Source organism: Erpetoichthys calabaricus, chromosome 11, assembly GCF_900747795.2.
Source record: "Erpetoichthys calabaricus chromosome 11, fErpCal1.3, whole genome shotgun sequence".
Lineage (NCBI taxonomy): Eukaryota > Metazoa > Chordata > Cladistia > Polypteriformes > Polypteridae > Erpetoichthys > Erpetoichthys calabaricus.
In genome coordinates this window covers 70,320,634-70,343,409 of record NC_041404.2, presented here as the reverse complement: position 1 = coordinate 70,343,409, position 22,776 = coordinate 70,320,634, and the positions used below count along the sequence as shown (strand labels likewise).

Here is a 22,776-nt window from a genome sequence, read left to right as displayed (position 1 = left end):
TCTCCAGGGGTTAGGCGTATCGATATCCAAGTCTACCATAAAGAGAAGACTGCATGAAAGTAAATACAGAGGGTGCATTGCAAGGTGCAACCCACTCATAAGCCTCAAGAATAGAAAGGCTGGATTGGACTTTGCTAAAGAACATCTAAAAAAGCCTGCACAGTTCTGGAAAAACATTCTTTGGACAGATGAAACCAAGATCAACCTCTATCAGAATGATGGCAGGAAAAAAGTATGGAGAAGGCGTGGAACAGTTCATCATCCAAAGCATACCACATCATCTGTAAAACACGGTGGAGGCAGTGTGATGGCTTGGGCGTGCATGGTTGCCAGTGCCACTGGGACACTAGTGTTTATTGATGATGTGACACAGGACAGAAGCAGCCGAATGAATTCTGAGGTGTTCAGAGACATACTGTCTGCTCAAATCCAGCTAAATGCAGTCAAATTGATTGGGCGGCGTTTCATGATACAGATGGACAATGACCCAAAACATACAGCCAAAGCAACCCAGGAGTTTATTAAAGCAAAGAAGTGGAAAATTCTTGAATGGCCAAGTCAGTCACCTGATCTTAACCCAATTGAGCATGCATTTCACTTGTTGAAGACTAAACTTCAGACAGAAAGGCCCACAAACAAACAGCAACTGAAAGCCGCTGCAGTAAAGGCCTGGCAGAGCATTAAAAAGGAGGAAACCCAGCATCTGGTGATGTCCATGAATTCAAGACTTCAGGCTGTCATTGCCAGCAAAGGGTTTTCAACCAAGTATTAGAAATTAACATTTTATTTCCAGTTATTTAATTTGTCCAATTACTTTTGAGCCCCTGAAATGAAGGGATTGTGTTAAAAAAATACTTTAGTTGCCTCACATTTTTTATGCAATCGTTTTGTTCACCCCACTGAATTAAAGCTGAAAGTCTGCACTTCAACTGCATCCGAGTTGTTTCATTTAAAATTCATTGTGGTAATGTACACAACCAAAATTAGAAAAAAAGTTGTCTCTGTCCAGATATTTATGGACCTAACTGTATAGCACTTTTGTCACTATTCAAAGTGCTCTCCACACAGGGAGGATCTGCGTAGTCTTTGCTGTTATTTTGGTCTAGAGTATTAAGCATGGGCATCTGTGTTTTTTTACATCCGTTGTTTGTGCAATTATTTTGCCATGGTGGTTTTTTTTTTTTTTTTTTTTTACCAGTGGTGAACTTTGCACCTGGGATTTGACCAGCAATGGATGGGGCCACTTAATTCAAAAATCTTTTTCTTATTGGAGTAGGAGCGGAAGCACCTCCACACCAGCAGCTTCAGCAACAATACTACAAAGCTACTCTCATTTGTATGTAATCATTAGATTCCTGTAGTTATGCACCATACAATATGATAGTGTTCAGTGCAATTTCTGATGAAAATAACTGATCAGAGGCAGTTTTCAATTTAATTTGAAATCACAGAACTGTTAATCTGCACCTAAAAATATTTAAATACCTTTCCACTTAATATCTGACTCTCTTTTTTCCAACACAGAATCATGGGTACTCAGAATCAGTAGTGTGTGAAATACCTCATGGAAAAAGGGGGATCCCGTTAGTGCTCCAGTGTTGTCTGAGCACTGAAATCTCATTCTGGAACTATGTAATATGCAATAAAACAAGTCCGGATAATGCAGTTTCTTTGAATATGCTTACCTCAAGTACAGGATTCACATCACATAGGAAACACACTCTGCAAAGCCCAATCCATGGCACCTTGTGCTTCTCACCAGCATCATAACACACATGCACTTAGGCAATACATGTTAAAGACTGCTGCAGCGCCACTCTGAACCACCAATCAAGTCTCCCTCCAGTTGGAGTCTGGGCACTACTGCTGACTGCTGGGAATTGAAGTCCTCTGGGTATTACTATCACAGACTCATTGCAATAATAGGCTTGTTTATTGTACAACAACACATTAGACTGATGACTTCACTTTCTGTTTTTTACAGACCACAGGAAACACCTTAAAAGCAAACAATATGAACTAGGAATAAGATGTGGCTGCCTTCATGCTATGAATAACCTGGACACTTTTGGTATCAATGTATTAGCAATTCACTGAGATGATGCCCCTTCACATTATCACTGACCCTAGCGTGGGACTCTGATTTATTTATTTCCTGTGAAGATTTTTGCCCTCTTTCTCAATTACTTCTGATGCAAAGGATGTGCCTCCCTTCCTTGCTGCTGGGCTGCTGCCACTCAAACACTTTCAGTAACGGGAACAGAGTAATTTATAATACTCTTACTTGTTTTTAAATTTTACTTTTCAATAATTACACACAAATTTGATTTTCAGACTTAGCGTGGGCATGAGGTTATTTACAGGGCCCAGACCCCTCCAGGACCCCTTATATTTTGTAGTAAAACAGAATCACTTGAGGAGGACTTATCTGTTCATATTGGGTGAATTTAGGATTGCAAGATAACTTTCAATGTAGCACACTACTTTGGGACATCAGAGAAAACAGGAATAACCTAAGAAAACCCATGAGAAAACATACATTCAAGACAGCCAGTGATCAGGCCAGGAAATGAACCTAGGTACTTAGAACTCAGAGATCAAAGCGTTAACTGTTATGCTACACATGAACATACATTTAAATACAAACATTGCTTTTTTAATCTTTTATTCCTTTTTACTTATTTAACAAAAATATAAATCACAAAGAAGGTCAAACATGAGGTTAGCATTTTACCCGCAATCCTTGTTCTTCTCACCAAAACAAAGAGACAGCTTCAGAAGCAGAGTAGAATGTTTAGGCCGTTTCATCATATAATTTACTTTTCTCTTGGTTACACTTTACACATCAAATTGCTCATGGTCTGTTTTTCAACACATACCAAAATAAAAAACTCCACAGAGTGGTTCCCAAAACATCAAAAACAGCCCGAGAAGACTCAATGGACTCTCTCATCTTAGGCCTAAGAAGAGTTGGTGGGGGGCACCAAGCTCAATAAGATCCTGCCAGCTATCAGGGTGCAGCTGTCAGAGCAGAACGTCCATATCAGCATTGCAGTACTTGGCCACAGCATGTTTTGAGCAATGACCCTTCCCTGTAAATTAGCTCAAATAATCAAATGATCAGTTTAAACCCTGAAAGTTTGTGCAGATTACTATACCAAGGTGGGCACCATTCCAGATGGGCCATGATGCCCATATGACAGTCCAGTGCTGGTATGTAAGGAAGATGGGGACGATGTAAGAAGATGTGGAGAATGGCTGAAGGGAAGCATGTGACTGATAGGTGTCATGTGAGCAGGCAGGGAGGATGGACTCAGAGGGTAAGGGCCAGATTCATCATAGTGCATCTTGGCATACTCAGGGAAGCTCTCTACTGATTTCTTGGCCTTCTTCGACTTGCTGGAGACTTTGCGGTTTCGTGTTTGAATTCCTTCCTTCTTCATAGTGAGAGGTCTGTTCACCTGCAAGCCAAAGCCAAGAGTGAAAAATGGGTAAATTCTCTGTTAGTGAGGAAGGAAAGTAGGATGAAGATGTCAAGGTCACTAGAGGAACAAAACAGCAAGTTTAAGAGCACACAAGCAAACTTCTATTTAGGGTCAACACATTACCTATAATACAAAAGAAGACAGAAAAAAGTAATGTGTGGGAAAAATAAAAATGAAATGATCCAATCTATACTTGTGTGTCTGCTTAAGGGTACTATTGGGGCACAAAAGAGATGGTTCTGGAGGGCTGTAGTGGTTCTTAGTTTTTGTTCCAACCTGACTGCTTAACTAGAAAATGACCCTTGCCAAAAAAGATCTTATTTAGCTTTATATGTTGTTAGTGTTTTCATTCTTTCATGCAGGACCAGCTCTAGCATTTTTGCTGCCCTAGGTGAAGCTGTAAATGGAGCCCATGCAAACAAACATATGACCTTTTCAGTGTGGTAAGAGCTGGGTCATTGGGTCAACACGGAGGGAAGTCTTGTGGTTTTACCCTTTGGCATACTGTAGTATTTCAGCAAACCTTTTTTTTTACTCTGGTAGTTTTCATGGATTATTAAGTAATTTATAAATCTATATTCAAGTATGTATTTAATGGGTCTATTGGTATATATGAATTTCAATAGATTTCACAAATAAACGGCAGCAAAGAAAACTAGCAGTTTACTACAGATATTAGGTAAATGAATGGAAATTTGACTTAGCTTTTTGAAATGGGTATATTTTACTTACAAAATGTGCTGACATAAACATAATAATCTATGAGAAGAACAATGTAACTTAATAATAAAATAGGTGATTTGCTTGATTGCAGTTTCATGTTCAGTATACCAGTTTTAAAAAGTAAAAAACAATATGTTTAAGTAAACTTCTTTTCAAAATATAAATTACTAATATACAAAACTGCTTTTTTCTTGACTTTATCTTTGCAAGCAATTGTTTGAACAGGTTCCTTCTCCAATGATAAATTTGATGAAAATTATATCACTCATAAACCTATATATTGTGAACTGGACGCTGTATAGCGCCCGACCTGGCACAGACTCAGACTGAGGCACATACAAAACACAAGAGGACTTTTATTTTTCTTCTCCTGTGGGGCACGTCTTCCCCGTGAACCCCACAGGCAATACACAGTCCCAAAGCACTTAATACCAACCAACAACACAACACTCTTCCTCTGACACCACCACTCCTCCCAGACAACCTCGCCCTTTTCCTCCCGATTATGGCCCTGAGTGGTGGTTGCTGGCCCTTTTTATTGCCCTTTTTATGGGGCTGTAGAGTTGTCCAGGCTGTCTCAGGGACCCATGCAGCACCCCCTGGCGGCCACCCCAGATCCCAACAGGGCTGTGGAGAACTCCATCTCCCATGAAGCCCTGCGTGAAACTGAGGCACTATCCTTAACCAGGGAGGCTGCCACCAAGTGTCCCGGGGGAGGTATTGAACAGTCCATGATTGCTCCCCCGGAACATGTGTAGAAGGGGCGTCCCGTCCACCCACCACATTATATATATATAAACAGTATATACACTGTACACTACAAAAGACCACTACATTGTATGATAGGATTTTTCTATATTTTTAACTAATTAAAAACAATTATTCATATAAATGTATTAATACAAATATAGAATAATTATGGTAATTGAAAAGAAGCATAATATTTATAGTATTAAATTTGCAATTCAAAAAATTCCAAGGTTGTAAAGTAAATGCTAACTAGTTCAATAGTTAAGCAGATATGAAGCCTTGGAGTGTTTTTGTTCCTTATTTGGTGCAGATAAATATGGTGCAGGATTAAAAACAGGCACATAAAAGGACTTCCTAAAACTGATTGGAAAATTAAGAAATGGAAAGCTGAATATATGCATGCATCAAGAATCTGCATCAACCCAATGTTGAAATAAGGATGGTAAAAAATATAAAGAACAATAAAGACAGCCTCTTTGAAGCTGCATACGATGAGTCCTGAGATGTGGAAGGCCACTCATAAAGAGTTTGTATAGCTTTTCAGAGATTAAGACCAAAATCATTAATATGCAGAAAAATGTATTAAGAGTAATAGAAGACAGACAACTGCATTAAACTGTGTGTTCATTGGTCAAGGTCTGTACTTATAAAAAGATCAATACTCCCTACACTAATTTTGCCCCGTAGGTGTGTGCCTAGTTGTTCTAAATAGTAGAGTCGGCCCTGCTATCATGTCAAGTCAATCTTATATCATAGACTTTCTCTTTTCACCAAGTCAGGTCAGGTCAGATTTATGGAGCATGCACTGGTATAGCGCATTGCCACACCAACCACACAATGAAACAGCTCGGGATCCTGGTTGGCAACCCCCCAGGCAGACACATGGTCCAGTCCCATCCTCCAGAAATGACCATCTATCTTTTGTAGTCAGGTGTTACATGGGCATTCCCTTGGCCTGGTCCAGACTCTCGGGTCCTTAAGAATGAGGGTCCTGCGAGCTGAATCACCCTTGGGGAATCACGCTACATGGCTGTGGTGCCGTAACTGACGCTCCCTCACAATATAGGTAATGTGCCTCATTTGGGACTCCATGAGCAACTGCTCATTCAACACAAAGTCAAACCAGCAAGGATTCTGCAAAGAGACACAGTACCAAAGTCCAGTCCAGTCTTCATATCAGGTCACTGCATAGTGTCCATGTCTTGCAGCCTTATAGCAAAAGAAGAAGCACCAGGACTTTCATCTTTTTGCAGAGATATCAGGAATGCCACACTCCCCTTTTCATTGACCTCATGACCCCCACCCCCCACCCCACCACCCCCGTGCCTTCTCATTCCATCTACTGACTTCATAGAAAGAGTCACCAGAGACATGAATGTCGCTGTAAGTAAGTAAACCTCTTGTTTACTCTTAAACTCTGGTTTAAGGTAAGTAAACCTCTTGACGATTCACTGATATCATTTAAATGATCTAATAGCTGAAAGAGAAAAATAATCCTTAGTCGTTCACTTTTTTCTCTTCAGTTTTCTTCCAAATATTTTAGTAAACTAGATAATTGATGATGAATATACAAAGGTGTAAATCGAAACAAGTTATGTGGAGAACTGCTTGTTCCTTTGTGATTTGTATCTTATTGCTAATAAGCAGCCAGTAAAACCAGTGAATGCAGCTGTTTAAGATAAAAAAAAAATCTTAACAAGTGAGACAATAAGTGTTTGAACAGCAATTATCAATCTTTCATTAAGAAATCAGGTTGGAAAAAAAACCTGCAGCCACTCTGGCCGTCCAGGATGGACTTTGCCTACCTCTGTTCTAGATGGCTGATTCTCCAGGCTGCTAAAATATCAGGAGTGCATGCATAACTGTGGATTGCCTAAGCCCGTTTTGAATTAACAAGAAACACTTTGTGGTCATAGATCTGATTAAACCGTGACTATAAAACAAGTCTCATTCAAGCGAGAATAATTCAAGTCTCAATTTTATATGTGTGCTTCGCTGAATTACCCCCTGGTGTCTACTCAATTCTGGGTTATAGATTATTCTTATTCATTCATTCATTCATTTTTGTATGTTGTCTGTCCAATTGAGGATTACAGACCTGAATTATTATTATTATTATTTGCTTATCATAGGAATTTACAGGTTGCTACTGGGGTGTCTGTGTCCTAACCAGATACCTGATTCCCACTTATTTTCTTAAGGTAATACTATATAAAACAAGCATTTAACTATATATTACTACAGCACAAAGTAATCCCAATTTAAAATTGTACATGAGTGACAAAACAAGACATTATCTGCCTCAGCATCAGGCTGAGCAGTCTCAGAAAGTGTAATGGTTGCAATACTCACATTATGAAGCTTGAAGTAGAGGCCACAGGCATTGCACACTGGTTCCCCGTTGGAATTGCGTCTCCACAGTGTCGTGGTATTTGTGTGGCAGTTAGCACACTGGGTGCCAGCTCGCTTGCTTACAATCTGCTTGAGAAGAAAATAAAGCCTTCAGAGAAAGCCCTCTTAGTCATGTTCCTCTAACCAAAAGGACTACATCCCTGTATTTTAGACACCTTGGATATCTGCTATAAAAATCAAGTTGCCTAAGCACAAAAATGAAAAGAGGAGTATCAAAATAGAGAAAGCAACAAAGTTAATTTTTTGAGGAACAAATCCCATGTATGTCCTTTGGAAGGCTTTGTCCTACTCTATAGGGTATGGTAGACACCACCTTATTTTTTGCCAGAATTGTTACAAATGTACTGCTGCTATCAGAATAAAATGTCCTCTTTTAGTGGTCTTTCACTAAGCAAAACCATTTAGCCCTCACGTGAATATCAATATATTAAGCGTCAAGTGACACCCCAGATGGATTGATGTCACGTGTAGACACAGGCGTTTATTACTGACGCAGATGTTTACCTGCTTCACCACTAAGTCATCCACAACTACAACATTTTAAAATGGATTAAGTGAGATAATTGCTGAATCCATTAAAAATTAAAAGGAGATGATTCCTTAATATTTCACTTAATGAATGCATTTAAAATTATAATACTTTCATCAATTAATTATATGAAATATTTGCAAATAAAGAAGAGAGAGGAGCAGCTGTTCCTGTTCTGTGTGAGTGAATGAAGTCTGGGTTGTGGTAATGACCAGCAGAATGGCTACAGCCTGACACTTTGATGGTGAAGCAGGAGTTTGTTTCATACAAAACATTGAAATTATTGGTCAGTGCTCCTCAGAATTCTCATTTTTTGGGGCTATAAGTGAGGGTTCTGATGTGTATGTGAACAGCGACCAAAATGGGATCACCGGTACAGGAGTTACAGGGATATTTCTTCACAAGATTGCAGTCTTGGTGGCAGTAAGCAAGGACTTGAAAGAAGTGTTTTCATACCTCAGAATCAAGAATAGTTGGTTTGGGCATCTAAAAAGAATGCCTTCAGGCACCCCCTGCTGGAAGTGTGCTGTGATTGCACATTGGAAGTATTTATTTAACCCCGGCCTAATGACTGAAAGTCCTCCTGGAAAAGCTAGTTGCGCTTTGTGCTTTAGTTATTTTCTCAATGTTCTTAGGCCAGTATAGGGACATGGGCAGCTGGAGCATTCTTGGATGCACTCAAGGCCATGTTAACATATGGGCACAATGGGCACTGGCTGGGGGTCCCAGGAGCATAAGAGCCCACAATGTTTCTGATGCCTATGTATGTTTCTGTTTTGCTGTCAAAACAAGACAACCCTGGACATACTGGACACAAGTATGAAACTGATCCTGGTTGCTAGTCTATCATCTATACACGGCTATACCCATGTACAGCAGGCCAATTTAGAAAAGTAAATTGGTCTAATCTGCTTGAATTTGAAATGTGAGCAAACATGCAAATTACACATGGACAATAAGAAAGAACTCAAATGAAAGATTATCAGCAAGTACAGTTTTTACAGTGTTAAAATGCTGTGAATTTGTGACAACCACTTAAACCAGGAAGAGCTTCCTCCATGCCAAAATGATTAGATATGATCATTTTTATTTTCTGGAGCTTGAACATTGATTTAATAATAAGTGCTGTGTTTTAAAAAATTTTAAATAAGAGTGCTCCATACTGCAAGGTAGTTCTCTCAGTAGAAAGGCCACAATGTGTTTCCCAAGGACACAGGCGTATGACGCAGAAGGCTGACAAAGTAACTTGTTACACAAAGTATTGTTATCACACTACAACAAGAAGAGGAAGTGACATTTGTTGTAAGAATAGTACAGGGTAATAGATGCTGCAAACATTTTGTGGGCTTTCCTTAAACACCTCCATGTTTGAAGTCAAGGGATGAAGGAATGGTGCACAACATAAAATCACACATTACCTCATTGCATTGGAATAACTTTTACCTGAATAGCTTTTCCTATTTTATACAGTATCTTTCATGGTGCATAGTATCTTAATTTTCTTTACAACTATTAAAAGTGAGTCTGAACTAAAGACTCTTGTATTTTAATGCCGTATGCCCTAAGGTGTTTTTGCCATTATTGTGCCTAAATTTCATAACTAAAGAAAATGGCTGTTATTCTGCTTATCTGATAAAGGAGCTGTAAATAGCTGAAGAGTTGTGAGTGTAACAGCCGAATCGAAAACGACCGTGCCGGACAACTTGATGTGTCAAACATTGTTAAGCCTTTTGCACAACAGAAGGCACACGAGCGAGTATTTTAAGGTACCCGCTGTGGCAACCCCTAACGGGAGCAGCTGAAAGAAGAAGAAGAAGTGATATTATACTGTAAGTAATATGATTTGTGAATTGTCAGTCAGTTCCATTTTTGTAAGCTTTAACAGTTTAACATATCTGTAATCTGTTTTATTGTGTACCTTAGTATGGCTTACTATGCATTAGTGTCACTACTGTGAGGATTTCTGAGCATCACCACTTTATGATGTCAATTTTCTCAGAACTTGTGTAAAACGGGTTGATTGTGTAGTAGTATCCTGTCAGCTGGTGTTGCCGTTTTAATTTGCTACAAATTGAAATTGTTTCTTTCATGTTATAGCACAGAACAGTTTCTACTTACTAGCTTATGTTACATTTTAATCATCTTCTCTCACAAAGTTGTCTTGGAAAAGTAAGCGGGTCCACATTTTACATATATTTATGTATGACTACTACTACTACCCACATCTCCTACATTCCATTCTCACAATTTATTTATTTTTTATTACAGAGGCTGTAATAAAGCAATTTAAAAAGTAATTAAAATTTCATTTAGAGAGCCAGTTTGTTTGTCACCAGCGTGACACCACTGCCCAGCTGGCCCCTACGATCTAGTTGTGAATAAATTACTAACAGTTATGCTAGACAGGAGGGACCCACCTTGGGCCGCTGCACAGGGGCCTTCAGCGAGCTAGCTACACCACTGTTCCATAGCACTGCAAAACTTGATTCATGCATTAAGCACATACCCATAGCTATCAACCAAACTCTACCTTACACATGCAGATCAAGTGATGGAAGAAAAAACATTTCATTATTGAAGAAAGAACAATCTTAAGTTTCAGTACATCAAAAAGTAAAGGCAATTTGAAAATTATGCAGTAACCGTAATGGATAGAAGCTGACACAATATAACACTTCACAGTGGCTTATGGGTAACTCGAACATGCACAGCGTAGCCTCTACATTTAGTCTAGTTGAAGTCAAGGTCAAATAATCCTGGATGCTGTGGGATTACACCATCGTCGAATAATCAGCTGCAGTGAGATTTCTTTAGGCAGAGAGAGTGAAAACTTTTGAAGCCACTGAAGGCTTGTGCAGATCAGTGCGCTGTTTGGGTACCCATCTTGAGAAAACTTCACCTCAAGTCATTATGCAGTATGTCATGTGCAGATCATTGGCTGATATCAAAATGTACAGCAACAGCGGACAATGTAATCCATCGATTTTCTGTGATGAAGGCATTCACCATGTCAATTGGGGCTTATGTGCACAATGTTGATGGTCGGCCAGATTGAGCTTCGTTGGTTGCATTTATTCTTCCTGCTTTAAACCTCTCTACCCTTTCATAAACATTTTGTTGACTGATGCTATTTCCACTTCCATACTGAGCTAACATCTCACAGTGAATTTCAGCAGGTTTTACTCCATCAGCCTACACATTACAGCGTGTTGTTCAGCTATGGTGCAATCCAGCAGCAGAGCATCCATGTTCATTTGACCCACCTGACTAACAGCAGGGTTCTGTGCTGTGAGTGTTCATAGTTTCCAATTGATCAAAGTCCTCATAGTGAAAACCTTGAGAGGCTCAGGTACAGTGTAACAGTTACGCTAAAAATTGATAACAGTATTCTAAGTTGAAAATGAAAGAGTACTGCTCAGAAAACTAACTTGGAGAAAATGTGCAGCAGACAGTGCTCGAGTATGGTAATTGAACCCATCACACTTGAACTGTAAAACTGCACGCCATTACACTTCAAAGTTTGTCCCACTCCTTTAATCTCACTGACCTTGCTCCGGCGTGTTCTCTCTATACCCTGCTCCATGCTTTCCTCTGATTCCAAGCCCATGATTCTTCATTCTATATGTAATTTCTGTCCTCTTGTCCTACCCTTACATTTCTGTATTTTCTTGTTTCACTCCACTTTACCAAATATCCAATGTAGACCCACTAAATTGATACATACCAGTCTTTTTTTGGGCCGGATGAGGGGTCTGTTCTGTCCATTCATCTTGTGATAGAGACCACAGGCATTGCAGAGGTAGTGTCCAGTTCCATCTCGCCGCCATAGTGGGGTAGCAGTTGCTCCACAGTTCACACACTCCCTGGCCTCTGCAACAACAAAGAGGCTAAGATTCTTAATTCATGAAATCATTGTAACTAACAACCAGACAAGTTATGTAACATCATGAGTGTGCAAAACAGTCTGAACAAAATTGTTTATCAAAAACTTTCATTTTAATTTTCCAGTAAAGAATACAAGTTACCATTGTGCCATTCTGTGAAATGCAGGTCAAGGACACCATGAATTTTAAAAAGTTAAAAGAACTCCTTTGAGACATTTAAGGAGTAGGTCAGACCATTGCAGCCAACCTTCTGTGTGTCTTACCCTTGGGGTATTGTATCCTCTTAGGTATGTGCAGCAAGTCTCTAGCCCAGAGAACACCTCGCCATGTGTTATGGCTGCATAGGCACAGAATATCAAAATTGTTAGACTTCTCTAACGTATGACAATGTTAGATATTGAAGTTGATTTTAACTACAGTAGGAGTAGAAGGAAATACAGTAAAAACAAATCAAATGATCACTACCTCACACCAACACTTTATTTTAGTTCAGGTCTCCTTAACTACTGGGTAACAACACAGCAATCTATCCATCCTTCTGTTTTCAAAAATAGCTTTAGCCTACTTCATGATAGGAGGTGCAAGAGCCTATCCCAGAACTCTTAGGTGCCAATTCAATGTACAGCATACTCATGAACTCACTCATATAGAGACAATCAAATGAAACTTACGTAGTGCAGGAAGCACAATAATATCTTCTGAAGACACACCATTAAACTCGTCACCCAACCACCACCTGGAATTTTTCTAACTCTGGTATAACCTTCTTACAATTGAAAGATGAAAAATACCGACAGTTTTCAACATGTGGACACATTTGTGCATAACCACATTTGACTTGTACTTCATACGGTGCTGACACAGTATAACCCATCATTCTATTAGCCTTTTTGACCACTGCCTAGTTGAGGACAGGGATGAGTCCACATCTTTGTGCTATCTCTCACCCATTGCATGATTATAGTGAATTCTTCTTCACAGTTCCTGTAGGTAGTCATAAATGTTTTACTGTAAAAATTGTTATAAAATATCACTTGCATGTATTCTGACCAATAAAAAACAACTGAAATTCTGCTTAAGTACTACTAGTTCCTCCATGCCTGAGGAGACATTTTATTAGAGAGAAAATTATGAAAAGAGCAATTTCCAAAATTTGGACTGCCAAAGAAAGGTATACTGGGGGGCATTGCAAAAGTCCTTAGCCTTTTATGAAAGAAGTAACAATGTGAAGCAAAGCTTATTCCCCCAAAGAAGGCTCATTTATTTGTGACTTCAACACAGCATTCCAGCTTCTTCCCCATAGTCACCATCAAGATCAATATACTTTCCATTTGTCAAAACAAGCAGCAAAAACACTTTGAGTTAAGCTCACAACTTCCTAATTTTCTTTATCAGACAATTCATCACATGTCTCAAAAGCTTTTCAACTCAAATGTTCTTTAACGTTAGGGAACAGCAGGAAATCACAAAACTCTAAAATGAATGAATAAGGAGGGGGTTCAACCAGCTGCACACCAGATTTCTCTAAGGTTTCAGTGGTTATCCTTTCTGCATGTGATGGTGCATTGCCATGGTGGAAAAATCAGTTGTTCATAATCAGGTAGGGACAACTTCCACTCCTCTCACTCTTCCACAATCTACCACTTGCCATGATTTCTTGTGGGTAAGAAATTTTCTTATATATACTTGGAAATGAATAAAGTTGGTCTCCAATTGATGTGAACACCATGGCACCTCACTAAGAACTGAAGGCTAAGGACTTTTCTAATGCCGCTCCTAGTCTTGAGAAGAAGCACAGCTTTTCCAGCAAAGTATCCTCAAAAGGACAAAGCTGTTTATTGTCCTTTCTTTCAATTAACCACCACTAAACAAACAGGCTTCTCATCAACTACAGATAAATATTTTTTTCTTTTCACTCAGTCTAAACCCTGACTGCATTTTTACTTCTAGAAAGTGTGGCTTATTGACCACAGTGTTGGACTATAAAGCACACAGAAGACAGTGACTCTTAGTCAGTGACCCAAAGGGTCACCACATAAGCTGCTGCTGCATCAGTAGCTTGTCTCATATTCATGAACATAACAAGAGGAAACCATGTTTTTGTTATGGTTTCTTAAATCATTGTAAATTAAAATTAAGTTATTTTTTCTTCCAAATAATCTAAAGTATTATTTTACATTTGGCTAGGAAACCCTTGGAATGGGCAACATCTCTAAATGATAGCAGAGTAACAATTTAGAAAACTTTTCTAAGGCAGTTCTGATCAGCTTTTGATGCTGAGCTTCCTGAAAGAAAGGCAACAGCTACAAGCTGATTGCTGAATTTAAAACTGTGTCAATAGTTCATTGGTCAATATAAATACATATATAGAGCGGGTTTATTCTTGTATTATTATTTATTTATTGATTATTGTATTATTTACTTGTATTATTTGTATTCTTGTGTTCTTTTTATTAGTATTATTAAAGTGTGCTTGAGTGTAGCAATCATAACCCACATGCCTTTTTACATACTAACAACTATAAACCTAATTTTACCCACCCTTATACAGTGTGTGTATATATATATATATATATATATATATATATATATATATATATATATATATATATATATATATATATATATATATATATATATATATATATGTAAATATGTGGTTTAATTTAGAAATGATCTTTCTGAGGAACTTAAAGGTGACATGCCACTCAGGGTATGTAAGAATTTATGAAAGGGACATTAATTTAGTGAAGAAACTGGGTACTAGGCTATCTAAAAGAGAAAGAAATAAATATACCTCAGTAGTTTATGTAAAAAAACCTTTTGAACCTCTAAGGAATCTTAGATGCCCATGGAACTGGTAAAACTGCCATACCCTCCTAGTACATAGAAAAAATAATATACAAAAATAGGCTTTGCTAAAGATTGATCAGTTCTTGTCTGGTGTATCAGTATAACTTAAATAATAGTAATAATAATAATTCTTTCCATTTATACAGCACTTTTCTCACTACGCAAAGCACTTTTTACATAGTTAGTGGGGTGCCACTTCAACCACCATTAATGTACAGCATCCACCTGGATGATACTACAGCAGCCATATTGCACCAGAACACTCACCACACATTAGCTGTTAGGTGGTAAACTGGTGAGAAATAGCCAGTTAGAGACAGGGGATAATTAGGGGGCCAGAATGACTAATGATGGACAGTTTAGCCAGGACATTGGGATACACCCTACTCTTCAAGAAGGATCTTTAATTACCACAGAAAGTTAGCACCTCAGTTTTACATATCATCTAAAGGATGGTGCTGTTTTTACAACACAGTATCCCCATCACTGCACTGGGACATTGGGATCCACAATCAGACTACAGGGTAAGTGCCACCTGTGGGCTCACCAACAATTCTTCCAGCAGCAACCCAAGATTGTCCTGGTTGGTTTCCCATCCAAGTAATGGCCAGGCCTGAACATACTTAGCCTCAGGTGGATGACCTGTTCTTAAAACTCACCCAACAAAGCATGAAAATTTGAGATTTATTTCTTTCAGTCCTTCACTTCACCTTTAAAAAATGACAACAGGCCTAATTCATAAAGACATAATATTCTTCAGTATGTCACAGATTCATAAAAAAGTAATATTCTTTGAAGTATATCTCACACACACATGCTTAGGGAGCATATGGAGAAGAGAACAAATGGCTCATCATCCGATGAATACCACATCATTCTTGAAACATGGTGGAGGCAGTTTCATTGCATGGGGATGCATGATTGCCAATGGAAGTCAGTCTTTAGTGTTTATTGATGATATGATTGCTGACAGAAGTTGCAGGATGAATTTTGAAGTGTACAGGGCTATACATTCTACTCAGATTCAGACAAACACTGCAAAACTGGTAGGACAACGGTTCACAGTACAGATGGACAATGAGCCAAAACATACTGTGACAGCAAACCAAGTGCTTTCAACACAAAGTCATGGAATATTCTTCAGTGGCAAAGTTTATCAACTGACCGTAACCCAACTGGACAAGCATGTCACTTCCTGAAGACAAAACTGATGGCAGAAAGTCCAACATTCAAGCAGCACCTGAAGACAGCTGCAGTAAAGGCCTGGCAAAGCATCACTTGGGTGGAAACCCAGCATTTGGAGATAGCCATGGGTTCCAGACTTCAGACAGTTATTGAATGGAAAGAATTTTCAACTAAATATTGAAAATTATCATTATGTTTATGACTGTGTTAGTTTGTTCAAATACTTTTGAGCCCCTGGAAATGGGAGGGCTTTGCAGAAAAATGTCTGTCAATCCTAAACGGCTTATTCAATATTTTTGATAAACCCCTTAAACAGAAGCTGAAAGTCTACACTTCAATCATGTAATTATTTCTTCATTTCAAATCTATTGTGGTGGTGCACAAAGCCAAAATTCAGAAATTTGTGTCAATGTCCAAATTCTAATGGATCTGACTGTAAACTGACTTTTTCAAATTACCATAATACTCGCATTATTTTTGTGAGAAAGGTATTTACAAGACTAAGGAAGAATAAATTGTTTCCAAAATTGTAAAAATGTGAGTTCCACTAAACATCAGTGCTGTTTATGTCTGAGGTTGAAAAAAAGCAGTTTCCATTATTCTGAATTGCAGACCACTAGACAATGTAAATTTAGTACAGAGATTCCTTGAGAATTTGAATTACAGTTCTCTTTTCATTAAGATTTTTAGTTCAATCATTTGCCATATTATGGCTCTTACTACGAGTAAAAAGTCACATAAGTGTGCTTGGACTACTGAACCTCAAGGTCCTTCAACATTTTGAAGAATCTATAGCGCACTTTTTACTAAGGCCAGTTTTCTGGCCTAACGACCGCAAAGGGTTAAGAATTATTTTGATATTGATATTTCTCTTCAATTTGAAGTGGAAGTTGAAACATCTAGTACCTTGAGGTAGGTACAATACTATTATAAAACTTCAGCAGAGCAAAATTATTATGTCGGAAAATAATAATTATTGGCCTTGAAAAGTGGAATCACTGGCTAGATGGAGCTAAATACCCCTTCATAAATTACTCTGCCCATAAACATTTCATGCATATTAAATCTTTCAGATGTCTTAATAATATGCAAGCCAGGTAGGTTGTATTTTTTAGTCAGTTTGATTTTGGTATCTTCTACTGATCTTCAGAGAATTATCCCCATTATATACACATTTAAAAATCTATTGATGCTATTTTGATGTGGTGTGTATTTCACTATTATTACTTCCAGTTTTAAATTGGTGCAAAACACCGCCTTCTCACTGAAAAGAGTGTTATATAAAGATTGCTTGAAATAAACAACTAAAAGGATGAAGAATGTGCTGACCCACCAGGGATGATTTGCATGATGGATTTATAAAATGGTATAAAATGTGACTCCATGGTCAGAGAAAGTCATACTGCTTAATTTATTCATCTGAGAGTAATGTAACACTGAAATGATGACTATTAGGGTTTGACATAAAACAAAACTTCAGTTTTAAAAGCAGGAGTATGTCAAAAATTGACCTAAGAGCTATATGACAGATCAAAGAAATCAAACGATCCTTACCAGGAGGAGAAAGTCGCATTTTGTTGCGCATTTTGGGGGAGAAGCTAGGAGAGAAGAGCCCCACTGTGCTGGAGTACATTCCTGTTCCACTGTAGTCCTGAGGCGAGGTAGGGTATGTGGCGTAAGGCCCCAAACCATGTGAATGCATTGAGCTGCTGCTGAGGCCAAGATTCAGAAAACTACTGCTGCTTCCAGGGCTGGCCCGCTCTGTCTTCAAGGCCTCTTGCAGCCTTGGGCTGTCTTTATCCTCTCGGTCTGGAGAGGGCATGATGTCTTTGGGTGGACTGTACAGTTGTGTAGAGGAGGTGGCAGGATAGATAGAACTGGAATGCTGAGGGTGGATTGGAATTTTGCTGAAGGAGGTCATTGACCAGTTGGAGCTGTACGGGGATGTCAGAGTATGGGTACCACTCTCCAGCCACTGCAGATTGTTGAGGATGGGCGACGAATAGACCGGTCTCACTGAAAGATAAAAGAGAGAGTGTAAACATCTCATCAGTGGAGCCAATTCTTTATTTTAAACTCAGGGCAAGAAAACAGAGTCAAATGTAGGAAATATTGTGTTCAGACAAGGATGAGTGCTGACAAGCATAGTAGAAAGAGACTGGGCATTAGGAATCCTGCCACACACTCAGATACAGAGGATAGTCATTATTAGAACAAAAACATGCTTGTACATCTGCATCAGTGGCATTTTGAAATTTCAGCTAGAGACTAACAGTCTGCCAGCATCTGCACAGGACATTTCATCCATCCATCCATCCATTTTCCAACCCGCTGAATCCGAATACCGGGTCACGGGGGTCTGCTGGAGCCAATCCCAGCCAACACAGGGCACAAGGCAGGAACCAATCCCGGGCAGGGTGCCAACCCACCGCAGACAGTACATTTCCTTCTGTATAAACAGTAACTGAATACCTCATGATATACTGAACAATAAAGTGTAAACATCAAACCTAGAAAGTGGGCTAAGAAAACTAAAAATTACACGTATTTTATACTTATTACATAGGCAAAATGTGATATATATTCAGCACATCTGTAATTTCTTCCAATATATCTATTCAGGAATTTTTTCAGTTCACTTTTTTCTGATCAGCAATGCAATTAACCACAGTCTAAACTGGCAGCAAAAAAGGGATTCCATTTGTCTCAGGCAAACACACAACCATACAATGCCAAGTTAAAATTATCTTTCCAAAAAGTGAACTAAAAGTGGAATCCAAAGTTTCCAAGGAAAGTTCCTCTGAATGAATGGAGAACATATAACATTTGCACAGAAGACACCCTGCTGAGAGTCACACAACAGTCAAGCAACTACAAGGTAGCAATGACTGCTGTTGACCCTCTATGTCATCTCTTACATCCACCAATCCATTTTCTAGGCTTACTTTTCATTTACAAGATTATAGCAAGGTGGTGCCTCTGCTGTAAGTCCATGTCATGGAACAGCTTTCGATAAGATGAGAGCTGTCTGAAGGACACACTAAGGCACACCAGTACTAACTGAGAATTGTCAGCTAACCTAACATGGAAATTTTTCGAAGAGGAGTGAAACCAGAGTATTGGTTGAAGAACCACATGCACAAAAATTCGAGCTCTTGCTGCATATTTCCTGTCAAGTTTGTGTACAACAGAAAGTGTTACAGTTCTAGATGGACATGCTGTTTGTAATGCAGTTGATTGACTTTACCTAGGCACCTCCCATTTTGCTTCAAACTTTGTGGTGCAAAAGTTGTTTTCAAAATCTGAGAACATTAAGGGTGGAGTTTGGATTCTGTGTCTTGTATCTTCTCCTGTTCTTGATTTACATTGACAGGATACCAATTCACAGCCAAATATGTCGAAATTATCCAATATGGAAACATTGACACATCTCTGCTGTTTGCAATTGATGTTGTCCTCTTGCTATCACTGGACTGTGATCTCATCTGTGTAATGGAACAGTTTGTATATCAGTGTGATACGCATCATCACTTCTATATCTGAGGTTATGGTCCTTCTAGAACAAAATGGGTTGTTTCTTGCATATATGGAGTTGAGCAGCTGCCCCCAAATGAGAGTAAAGGCAATTGTGAGATTGACTAATAACCAGGAGCAGTGGCAGTAGTTTTATAGGTTTTGTACCAGGCCATGATGTTGAAAAGAGGCCTAAGTCCTTGGACAAAGTTGTTGATTTACCACTCAGTCTACACTCAAACCAATTTTCATGAGCTTTGAGTACCAACCAAAAGAATGAGATTATGATTTCAAGTGGCTGAAATGAAGTTCCTGTACAAATTGCTGGACACACCCTGCATAATGGGGTTAGGAGCACAGGAAAATGGAGGAGCCAAACAGCTGGATTGACTATCTAGTTTCCCACTGGAGGTGTACAAGGCACGACCACCTGCCAGAAAATTTTGGAGATATAACCAGGAAATTCTGGGGGTTTTATATTTTTTCATTGTTCTGAAAACATCTAGGTACTTCTCAGAAAAGAGAACATTGTTGGGAATAGGGAGGCCTGATAAGCCCTGCTGATTGTGTTTCTACCAAAAGTTGCTAGCATGAACCTCACCAGGAAAAGTGGCAAAAAATGATGAGGATTACAATTATTTCAAAGCATTGTCTACAGGCATACTGTGAGTTTTTTTAAATATAAGCTAACACAAATCCTTCATATATTTGGTTGTTTCCACCAGGAAATGAGGAAGTGAGTAAAGCAGTTATCTCGATATTAGTTAGCAAACACCATAAAGATATCATAACAATATTAGTTGTACAAACACTACTGCTAGGCTCCTACTCACCGGGTGAGTGACGGTATGCTCCTCCTGATCGACTGGACACTGGATTGCTAAAATAGGAAGGCAGCGATGTGAAGTCTGAATCAGATCCATTGTAGAAAGATTCAGGCTCTTCAGTGGGCTGCAGAAGGTTCGGTTCAGAAAAAGATGTTAAAGCTTCTTGTCCAATCAGAGCCGGGGAAATCCAGCGGGCTTGCTCACCAGCATCCTCCATGGCACCTGGGCTCTGTGTGGAGGTTGAGAAACAGCACTGAGCCTGGACGTGTAAGCCGAGACAGCACCTGAAAATGCAGAAGAAAAACTGATATCTCATTATAAAGACGATTGGCCTGTCACAATGAGCTTAAAAACTGGAGCAGTTCTATTTGAGACAGAAACAGATGACAAGTGGACATTTCTCAATGCAATTTTTAGTAGAGCTACAGTACCTAACAATAGCAGACAGTGCGTAAAAGATAAAGACAAGTCTTAGACAGCTGCAGCCAGTCATTTCACACGATGGCACCAGTTTATGTTATCAATCCTTTCATCCATCCATTTTCTAACCCACTTGTCCAGTTCAGGAATATGGGTTGACTATTATTAATTAGTAGAACATTGTTCAATCAAACACCTTCCATAGTAAACATGTCTGTAAATGTTTTGACAATAGGCCTGGTGCAGCTGTACATGTTAGATGGGTTAAGCGAATACTATAACAGTCGTCAAATACAAGCCTTGCCATATTTAAGAGAATTTGAGATAAGACACAGCTGGGGGCAGAGAACAAGCAGGTAAGTATGTGGAGTAGGTGGAAAAACGAGTGAAGGTTAAGTATGTGCTGAAACATAAAAAATAGATGAGCCAGACGATTCCTACTATTTTTATTGACCTTAGTAAATTTCTGTACTCTATACTGTCTATAAGAGGCAATAATGACCCTATAAACAGAGATCTAACTCATTCTTATTACATCAATGTATTTGCATGTATTAAGATCTTTTTGAAGTACAGTAATCCCTCGCTATATCATGCTTCTACTTTCGCGGCTTCACTCTATCGCAGATTTTATATGTAAGCATATCTAAATATATAACATGGATTTTTCGCTGGTTCGCGGATTTCTGCGGACAATGGGTCTTTTTATTTCTGGTACATGCTTCCTCAGTTGGTTTGCCCAGTTGATTTCATACAAGAGACACTATTGGCAGATGGCTGAGAAGTTACCCATTCAGAGCACGTGATTAAGTTCCTGGGTGCTTATTGGCTCAGCAATGGAGTGTCGAATTCGATTCCGCTTTGCGTTAACCAGGAAATCTCGTCTCGCTCATTCAGCATCAATGTGTTTCGCTGTGTAAAGAGTTAACTTTTGTGCACTTTTGTGTTTATCTTTGTGCATTGTCAAGCCCTTCATTATGGCTCCAAAACGATCTGCTCCTGCTACTGCTTCAGGGGCCGTGCCCAAGCGCCAACGGAAGATGCTAACGATTGCCGAAAAGGTAAACGTTTTGGATATGTTGAAGGAAAGGAACAACTACGCTGCTGTAGGACGCCATTACGGCATTAATGAGTCCACGGTTCTTTTTATTTAAAAAGGAGGAAAAGAATATAAGATCTACGGCCGCAGTGTCCTTTAACCAGGGCGTGAAACGAGTTGTAAGTGGACATAATAAGTCGGTACTCCCGATGGAATCTGCTTTAGGGATTTGGATTGAAGACTGCTGGAAGAAGAACAACGGCGGTGCTACACAGTCGCCTGAAGAGGCTCCTTTAGAAGAGCTGTAATGCTCTCCTTTGTTGTGCAGTAAAATTAAACTCATCGTTATCGGACAAGTCGTCGTGTCACTGTTGGTGAGTAACCATAATTAATTTCCTATGTACAGTACTTAGTACATGTACATATGTTTAGTATCACTGTACACATATTTTACTGTATACAATTTTTCTTGCATTGTATGTATTTATTGCTGGTGGCCTGTCTATCGTAATGGCTGTAACATATGTGATATCGGAGACGCTCAATATCTTTAAAATAACATTTAGGTTTTACTGTATATAAACAGTGTGTTTACATACATAATTTCAATGAATCTTACCTAATATTTAAGAGAATACAAAGGGTTTATGCTGTATAACCGTGTGGGAAATGTTTATAAGAGTGGGGGAGAGTTTATAAGAGCTTAAAATATATAATAATAACCATATAAATATATGTTTTTTACTTCGCGGATTTTCACCTTTCGCGGGGGGTTCTGGAATGCAAACCCCGCGATCAAGGAGGGATCACTGTAACCTTTTAATTAAAACAGTAAAAAGTAAACAGTAAAGTACCTACTCTACACACTTTCGTTGAATCCATGGCTAAGATATCCTGATGAGGAGTAATCAATTAAATCCACCAATTATTTACTCACCCTGCTCAATCCTGTTTTAGAATGACTGGTAGCCAGCGCCTAATTCAGCAGAAGCCATCACTGGAAAGGATACCAGTCCCTGCCACACAACAGTCACAAAGCACACAGTTAACCGAAAATGTATCCTTTTGAGATGTGGGTGGACATGAGAGTAACCAGAGGAAGTCTACATAGGCAGAAGGATAGACAAAAGGACAATACGCCAACTGACTCATACAG

General features: G+C 39.0%; 1 protein-coding gene across 2 annotated transcripts in view; it reads right to left on the bottom strand.

Moving 5' to 3' along the window:
• Positions 1–2,653: 2,653 nt before the first annotated feature.
• Positions 2,654–22,776, bottom strand: part of gata1b (GATA binding protein 1b) — a 43,323-nt gene continuing 23,200 nt past the window's right edge. Inside the window, exons 2-6 of one of the 2 annotated variants that reach the window (XM_051933507.1) lie at positions 20,168–20,445; positions 17,376–17,837; positions 11,624–11,769; positions 7,311–7,439; positions 2,654–3,461 (exon numbers count right to left, since the gene is read on the bottom strand). In XM_051933507.1, the coding sequence (XP_051789467.1) occupies positions 3,153–3,461; positions 7,311–7,439; positions 11,624–11,769; positions 17,376–17,837; positions 20,168–20,378 (1,257 nt within the window). In that variant the 5' untranslated portion in view covers positions 20,379–20,445 and the 3' untranslated portion in view covers positions 2,654–3,152. The remainder of the gene's footprint in view (positions 3,462–7,310; positions 7,440–11,623; positions 11,770–17,375; positions 17,838–20,167; positions 20,446–22,776) is intronic. The other variant, XM_051933508.1, reaches the window with a different exon arrangement.